The 8,789-nt window shown below is 41.1% G+C and overlaps 1 protein-coding gene across 1 annotated transcript in view; it reads right to left on the bottom strand.

Moving 5' to 3' along the window:
- Positions 1–790: 790 nt before the first annotated feature.
- Positions 791–8,789, bottom strand: part of MEIG1 (meiosis/spermiogenesis associated 1) — an 11,225-nt gene continuing 3,226 nt past the window's right edge. Inside the window, exons 2-3 of the mRNA XM_024750030.1 lie at positions 5,664–5,830; positions 791–1,112 (exon numbers count right to left, since the gene is read on the bottom strand). Coding sequence (XP_024605798.1) covers positions 984–1,112; positions 5,664–5,801 — 267 coding nt within the window. The 5' untranslated portion in view covers positions 5,802–5,830 and the 3' untranslated portion in view covers positions 791–983. The remainder of the gene's footprint in view (positions 1,113–5,663; positions 5,831–8,789) is intronic.

Genomic DNA, 8,789 nt, shown 5'->3' with positions numbered 1-8,789 from the left:
GCTGCATGTGAGCAAAGATTAACCTCAGGTTGATTCCCCCCTGCGGAAGCAGGTGGCTGGGCCTTTGATACCTCTCCGCCCCAGGCACCATCATTTCTTGGCATTTCCACTCAACTCAGCGAGAGGCAAAGGACTCCAGAGGCAAGAGAAAGCCCCTCGGGCCACAGAATGCAGATCTAGCAGTTCAAAGTGATGGGCGTGGGGGGACTAACCTCTACACAACCTCTACACAACCGCTGCAATAGTTTCAAGTGGGGCTCTTTCTTCCCCTGCGTAGTACAGGAAGTCTCCTACATACGAACCTTCAAGTTGCAAACTTTCCAAGATGCGAACGTGCGTTCCATCAGTGTCAGGCGTGAGTGGAATCGCCGCTTGCCCTCCATCTCCTATTGCTGACGATCCTTCAGCTCTACCGTCGCCCACCTCCTCTCCCTCCTCCAGTCAGTAACTCTTCTTGCCGGCTCACTCGATGCCAGCCCCTGGATGCCAGCTGTTGTCCTGTACTACTGTCCTTTTCAAGGGACTGTACCGTAAGAGTAAAAATGTCTTCTTTATTTTTTGTGTTTGTTTTTTATGTATTATTTGTGTGAAAAGTATTCTAAACCTATTACGGTACAGTACTATGTAGCCGATTGTGTTAGTCGGGTACCTAGGCTAGCTCTGTTGGACTTACGAACAAACTGGACTTACGAACGCGCTCTCAGAACAGAACTCGTTTGTATGTAGGAGACTTACTGTAGTTATGCTACCACGGTTAAAACAGGAAGAACCAGACCAAGGCTGGCACCAATGGAATGCTACTGCAGTTATATTTTAGAACAGAATGGGACGATTATCAGAGACCAAGTTTCATGGCTTTTGTGTCTCAAAACATTCCATTGAAGTCTGCATTCTGGAGTCTTTTGTAAAATGACACTTACATGGTGTAGAATCAAACAGTGGATTTTTAAAAAGATAATGACAGGTAATACAAAGAAGTAAGGCTAGTAAGCGTAAATTTTCACTTTGTGGACTTCCTTGTCATCACATTCCCTCTGCCTGTTGTAGTAATAGAAAGTATTGTCCCGTCTCTGAAGTTTCTTCACATATCCTGTCTCTGGCCAACGATCTACCTGTATATTGAAAGCCAGAGTACAAATATTGTAATGTTGATGTTCTTTTTATATAATATTTCACTATCAAACAGTTAAAAACACAAGTCACATCAAACAATTAAAGTACAAAATTAAATTTAAAAATACTTGAGCTCTTAGTGATATCTTACACACACACACACACACAACACACACACACAACACACACACACAACACACAACATACGTTAAGTGTCAGCCTTATACTGCAGGGCAACTAATTCAGATCCCAATTTCTAGATTTAAATTTCTACTCTGCAGCCAAGATAAAACATTCAAAATAATCTAAACTTTATCCTTATGTTTACAAACTATTTTAAGCATTATTACTTACTAACTTCTAAAAATAATACCCAAGGAGGAAATTAGGGCTAGGCCCAGGCCACAGGGGTGACTAAAGGAAGCAGTTAGACTAGAGATATCTAAATCTCTACATCTAGAAAATCTCTATATCTAGAGAAATACACGTGTATTTCCTCATGTCCGTGTTTCAAGTTCACACCTGAAAACTCAATTTTTCATAGAAATTGAGGTCATGAACATAGTCCTTAGCAATCTCTTCTTACCTTCTCCCCACTAGTCTCTCTCGTTCGCCACATTGGTTTGCTTACTTGATCGTTCGGCTCGATCTTTTTGGACATTTCCCTCCCCTTCCTCTCTGAATTCGCGTTATACTTTCTTGCTCAGGTTGGCGCATTTTTGCTGTGGTTAGGTATGTTGCTTCTGGATTGTGTGACATGTACTCCACCACTGTCAAGACCCTAGTATTTTGATTTTGTGTTCCCGGCATAAAAAACAAATCCTGTCCTTCAACGTCATCTCTACAGGCAGCTACTCATCCTCCAATCCCCCACTTATAACTCACAGCTTCCAAACTGGAACACGAACATGCCACGCATACAAAAGAACACACATCCTTTATTTTCTAGCAACATATTTTCGCTTTCTTCTGTGGTCTCGTTTATTTAGGAGTTAGCAAAAACGGGTAGCAGCCTATCTGGTAAACCTTGGCAGACTCTCTGACACGTACATCATAGAGAAAAGCAATGCTTTCCATCACTTAGGTCAAGCCTGCCCTTTGTTGCTTCCATTACCCTCAGCAGAGAAAGGAAGAAGTTCTCAAGATACCGTTACCGCTGTCTTCCTCTTGGGGCCAAGAGGCTCTCTCATTTAGTAGGGTCCCCCAACCACCTTATTCAGTGAAGAAACGGTACACTGCTGCTTCTTCAAAATACCCACAGCACTTTATGTGGGATTGAGGAAGGAGACAGATGGGCCCAGGCTGAGCAGCTGCAACCAGCCTCCTGCTGACACCTCAAGATAAGAGGCCAGCAGGAGCAGAGCCCTGATTGGGTGGAAGACAACGTGACCACATTTTTCTCATTCTTGTGGCAAAGGGGATTTTCCAGCTGGACACGTGCGCAGAGAAGGTCCTCAGTCTCGGGAGGTGCCCAAGGAGAGAGGAGCCACCAGCCCATAATATGTCCTGCCAACCTCCCAGAAACCTTCACGCTGGAATCCATCTTGGCTGAGAGATACGTGTGCACCCACCAGGAAGGACCCTGAGTCAGGCCAAATGTGGGCACGAACAGGACGATTGGCCAGAGGTAACCCAGAAGACTGCCCCCATATAAGCGATCTCAGCCACCCCTATTGCGTGCAACTCTGAGCCTGCCTGTGTGTTCTTCAACACGTACTTTACTCCCAATAAACACTTTATGTGCTTCACAGTCTCTGTCACTTTGCTGAATTCTTTCTTCAAAGAAGACAAGGACTGAGGTCCTGCTTCCAGCTGCCTCACCCTAGGAAATCGGGGGGGCTTCCAAACAGATGTGCTGGTTCTGCCTCGTCAACCTCTAGGACTTTTTCTTTCTATAACCCTTTGCTCTTTCATAATTTTTTCTTCTTGGCTTTCTACCCCTCACTCCCATTCAACCTAGGAAACCTTCGTTCCTTAGAGAATGGTGGAGGCGGGTGATATGGTCCTCAAGTCAGCGCTCCTTGGGCAGGAGATCAGTAAGCACTAATAGAGCCCATAAGGACGTGTGCTTTAGGTAAGGACAAGAACATCGCCCAAACCCTTCAGACCACTGCCAATCAAGGCAAGCCTTCAGTTACCCTCCTGTCCATCCTTTAAGGCCCACTGCAAATGCCTCTCGGGGCATGCAGCCCTTTTGGAAGATTGTCCGTGAAGGAAGAAAATTTTATCTTTCTTTAATTTTGGGGGGCATATATTTTCACTTGCGTAAGTTTTTATTGTTCGTCACTCTTAATCTTCCACTCCAAGATACAGGAATAATAAAAGCTATCATTCACTGAACACCATTCATTCACTCAACAAACTACTACTGAGCACTACAGTGCGAGGCACTTGCAACACATGGTTTCATTTAATTCCTGAGACCATTTTCTAAAGCAGGCAGTGGCGTCGCCATTTTACACTTGAGCTCAGTAAGGTTATGAACCTTGTTCAGGGTTCCCTAGCCAAGGAGGAGAGCCAGGATGCAAAGCCTGGGCAGGCTGATTCCAAATCCTGTACTCTAAATTTCTTGAGGTCCGGCACTTGCTTTTATATTTATCTTTTTAAAGCACCTGGCACAGAAATTTGCACATGGCAGGTACCCAATAAATATACACTGAAGAGAAATGCAAAACCTCTCTACAACTGTCAAGTCATACAGTGGATTGGGTTGTTACACACACACACACACACACACACACACACACACAACCCTCAGGTGCTTTTTGGGACTTCCCCTTTAAGGGTGTTGTTTGTGTTCCCTTAAATCTGATCTTATCTCAGTCTCTTATCTCTTATCTGATCTCAATCACAACAGTTTCTGGGGTGGTTGGTGGTGTAGGTGCATCAGCGCCTGTATGATCACCTTGCCTATATGATCCTTGGGTCTTACACACCTTTCAGGGGCATTGCCTATCCCAATCTTAAGGCAAGTGTATGAAGCTTATTTTTGAACTGCATTAAAATGCTGACGCTTGTGTTTTACAACTATTTAGAAGCCACAGATGATAGAGTAATGAAAACTCCCTTTTGGTAATGGGGACCAAAGAGTAAAATGCTAGTAGATATGAAGAAATGGATATGTGAAAGTCATAGTCATCCATCAAATCCTCATTTGATCAGTATGTTTAATTTCATTCCTTACCACCCCTAATAATCTCTACTGAATTAACATCCATTAAATGAAAGAGTCTATTACAGTTTAGCTCTGTATTGCCTCCATCTTTTTTCCTATCTACTTTTTTAGGACGTGTTAAGTAGAGATCAAAGAGTAGAATGAAGGAAGAAACAGAATATGGGGATCTGAAAAACCCATCTAAGAATTAGTCTCTGAACAATGGTGAGTTAATAATAAAAAAAACATAAAACAAAAATAAAAAACAAGTTAATAATAAACACTTTGTTGCAACCTCAGCTCTAAAAATTAAAATACATTTATGAATACTATGTTATATTCTATAATATCCTTCCGAACTCAGCCTCCCAGTATTCAGTAGAATAAATGAATTTAAAAAATCACATTATAAACTGGGGCCGTATCTAGATTTTGGTATAATCTTTGAAAAGCAAAACCATGTCTCTAGTCTCTCAAGAAAGTCTGGACACCGCGATGAAGAGTGGCCCCCGCTTGCCGCAACTAGAGAAAGCCCTCGCACAGAAACGAAGATGCAACACAGCAAGAAAATAAATAAATTAATTAATAAACTCCTACCCCCAACATCTTCTAAAAAAAAAAGAAAGTGTGGAATACACAACCAAAATCGGGAGATTTTGTCACCTAAAGAAGAATTTAACCCCTTTATAATTTGTGGTTAAATAAGAAACAGGAAAGAAATAATAGTTCCACAGCAAACTGAATATCTGATAATAGAATTACCTTAGGGAGAGAAAATGACTCTGCTTTGATGGTCTACCATAAAAGATTCACAGCGCAGTTGTCAGTAAAAGCCAGAAAATTCTTAATGTTTCTGTGCTGAGGAACCACCTCTTGCCTCAGTCGGCCTGAAAATCATTCTTCTGGGCCTTAGCTCCCCATCAGTAAAACGAGAGGCTGGAGTAGAATTCCCTTTTAGTATTCTCTGGTTCTTTGTTGGTGGTGGGTTTTTTTGTTTGTTTGTTTGTTTGTTTTTTATTAATTAATTAATTTATGGCTGTGTTGGGTCTTCGTTTCTGTGCGAGGGCTCTCTCTGTGGCAAGCGGGGGCCACTCTTCGTCGTGGTGCATGGGCCTCTCACTCTCGCGGCCTCTCTTGTTGTGGAGCACAGGCTCCAGACATGCAGGCTCAGTAATGGTGGCTCACGGGCCCAGTTGCTCCGCGGCATGTGGGATCTTCCCAGACCAGGGCTCGAACCTGTGTTCCCTGAATTGGCAGGCAGATTCTCAACCACTGCGCCACCAGGGAAGCCCTGGTGGTGGGTTTTTTTGTTTGGTTGTTTTTTGGTTTTTTTTAGTGCTTTTCACCACCTAACAAACTCATATTGAGTTCAGGTTTGTAGAGGCATAAATCTTACCATAGAAACTTGCTTCACTTGTTTATATTCAATTTCATCTCGATATCCTGCGTGTTGAAATCTGTACAGATTTTCTATCTCTTCTGACCACTTTTTGGCATGACTTACTGATTTTGGTTTCACGTCAGAACTAGCCATGGCTACAGAGGTCTTATTACCAGTTATTTCTGAAAGATGTGAAAACAACATTAGTAGATAACATAATAGTGACAGTTTGGGAAATCCCTTTAAGAATGGACAAAACTAGCATTTAAAAAAAATTGGAGTTAAGAATCCCATTAAATATATTAGATTTTTAAACGTTCAATTCCAAGAGTGAGAAAGATTCATGTTCTATTTTGGAAATAAAATAAAATCAACCCTGAAAGATACATAAAATTGCATTCAGAGTTACAGAGTGCTGTCCTAAATGCTGGAGACTAATTCTGGTATTTCAGACAACAGTTTATACATTTCTGAAATCACACTCCTGGTGTTAACTGCTCAGGAGATTGTCAAAATATCCCACCACCATTTCATTTAATCATATTCAAAACTTTATCTCCCTTTTTGTCCGTTAAGGGAATGTAAGATCAGTCTTCTCACTCTCTTCCTTTTCTTCTTACTGGGAAGCAATGGTTTCTTCCTTTTCCTTTTCTTGACTGTTTGGAAACATGCCAGTCACTGCAGTCCACTGACTTAGGCCACTGTGTCCTGATGTGAGAAGATGGACTATTGACACAGTCATTGACAGCTGTGTGGCAGTCCTGACACTGAGATCCCTGACTTTAAAACAATGTAGTCCTTAAAATTAAATTTTCAGCTCTAGTTCACGTAACAGTCTAGTCACCAAACTTGTATAGCCAGTTTTTCAAAGACATAATCTTGCACTTGTTTTTTTGGTGACTTCTTATTTTATTACCAAAATATATCATTCATTTAACATTTATTATTATATGTAATATTATATAATACCTATTATATACAATATATGTATATTTTAATATTATATAATTATTATATATTAATATATGTTACAGTCATTTATTAAAATAAAGTGCCCAGAATTTTCACCATGATTCCTTGAATTCATTCTTCTATTTAAATATGTCTCTATTGGCTGAAATACATTAAAATCAGACCTAATAAAGTAGGTTTCATCCTGTAAATGAATTCAAATTTTTTGAACTTTTTCAGTTATATATATTACAAATGCTTATTATGTTTTTTGTTTTTTTGCGGTACGCGGGCCTCTCACCGCTGCAGCCCCTCCCGCTGCGGAGCACAGGCTCCAGACGCGCTGGCTCAGCGGCCATGGCTCACGGGCCCAGCCGCTCCGCGGCATGTGGGATCTTCCCGGACCGGGGCACGAACCCGTGTCCCCTGCATCAGCAGGCGGACTCTCAACCACTGCGCCGCCAGGGAAGCCCCAAATGTTTATTATGTTAAAGAAGTCAAGCAAAACATTAAAGTACAAAAAGAGAAGGCAAAATAAGCATCACAGCAGTTAGAAATATCCATCAGGTGAACGTCATCCCAACCAAATGATGAGTTAGAAAGAAAGACTGAAAAAGTTTTATGGAGCTTCCCTGGTGGCGCAGTGGTTGAGAGTCCGCCTGTCGATGCAGGGGACGTTGGTTCGTTCCCTGGTCCGGGAAGATCCCATATGCCGCGGAGCGGCTGGGCCCGTGAGCCATGGCCGCTGAGCCTGCGCGTCCGGAGCCTGTGCTCCGCAACGGGAGAGGCCACAACAGTGAGAAGCCTGCGTACCAAAAAAAAAAAAAAAAAAAAGTTTTATGAAAAGGAATCTTATAACAAATGCTTTAACAAGTGTCATAAATTTAGCTTTACCTGGATTTACCAGGAGGGAAAATAGGAAATGGAAATAAAATTGATGGGAATTGCTGAACTTCAGATAAATGTTTCTTCAGTATTAAATATTAAATGTTTCTTCAATATTAAAGGTGTAGTGTAAAAGTTCTCTAAATGGTTAATAAAAAGGCTGCTAAGTAAATAAAAGTAATAAAAGACTGTTAATAAAAGACTTAATAAAAAAGACTGTTAGGAGACTAAGTCATTTGCTTGAAGTCCATGTATAAATCACACACAAGTACTGAGTGATTCATTTCTAGGAAAAATAAGGAAATTGGTCTTATGCTTCCTCCCACCTCCTCTAGAATTGTGTTATATAAGTAACATTCTAAATGTTACGGCACTGACATTCTATTCTGAAACCATAATTCCCACAGTTGTTCAGACTTAGCTCCGTGTTTAAATGAAGTCATTTGAGTCACCCAGTTCTCACTCTGACGGTGGTAGCAACCACCTAAGTGGATGCATCATTGGAATTGTTTGCATTTTCCCGCATGCGCACGCTAACACATATATTGATGAGAATGAAGAAAATTAATGTATTGTTCCCTGCATTGGCAGGCGGACTCTCAACCACTGCGCCACCAGGGAAGCCCGCTATTTGGTTTTTTAAAAATTAATTTAGGTTCAGGCTCATGTTGCAATTTAAGGCAGTACATTGTTATGTTATTGTATAAATTTATGTAAAATTTGGAAAACCGGACACAACAAGACATAAGCCAGATTTCGGTCAAACTTTGTCCTTCAACTGCATTCATTTTAATGGGAGGTTGACTGCTTCATTGCTGCACATATACTAATTATGACCAATAAGTGAGTTGGACACATGTGGTACAGCCTGATGATCCATTAACATATATAATTATATATTTTATATATATATATACATATATATTTTATATATATATATATATTCCACAGGAAAATGACACTAAGAAACATGGAAGAAAAAAAGGTACAAATTTAGGGTATTAAAAATACTTTCAAAATGAGTCATGTTTTTATATGAATTTTGTCCCCTGCATCGGTAGGCGGACTCTCAACCACTGCGTCACCAGGGAAGCCCAGCAGTGATCCTATCTTAACTTTTGTTTCACCCAAGCCATTTCTGCTTGAGGCTTGTCTTTTTGATATATAATAAAATACTTTTATTTACTCAAAGTCATTCAAAAAGTATTTTCCGGGCTTCCCTGATGGCGCAGTGGTTGAGAGTCCGCCTGCCGATGCAGCGGACACGGGTTCGTGCCCCGGTCCGGGAAGATCCCACACGCCGCG

Source organism: Neophocaena asiaeorientalis, unplaced genomic scaffold (assembly GCF_003031525.2).
Source record: "Neophocaena asiaeorientalis asiaeorientalis breed wild unplaced genomic scaffold, Neophocaena_asiaeorientalis_V1.1 scaffold4, whole genome shotgun sequence".
Taxonomy (NCBI): Eukaryota; Metazoa; Chordata; class Mammalia; order Artiodactyla; family Phocoenidae; genus Neophocaena; species Neophocaena asiaeorientalis.
The sequence above is the reverse complement of the archived record's forward strand: the minus strand, read 5'-3'. Positions and strand labels throughout refer to the sequence as shown.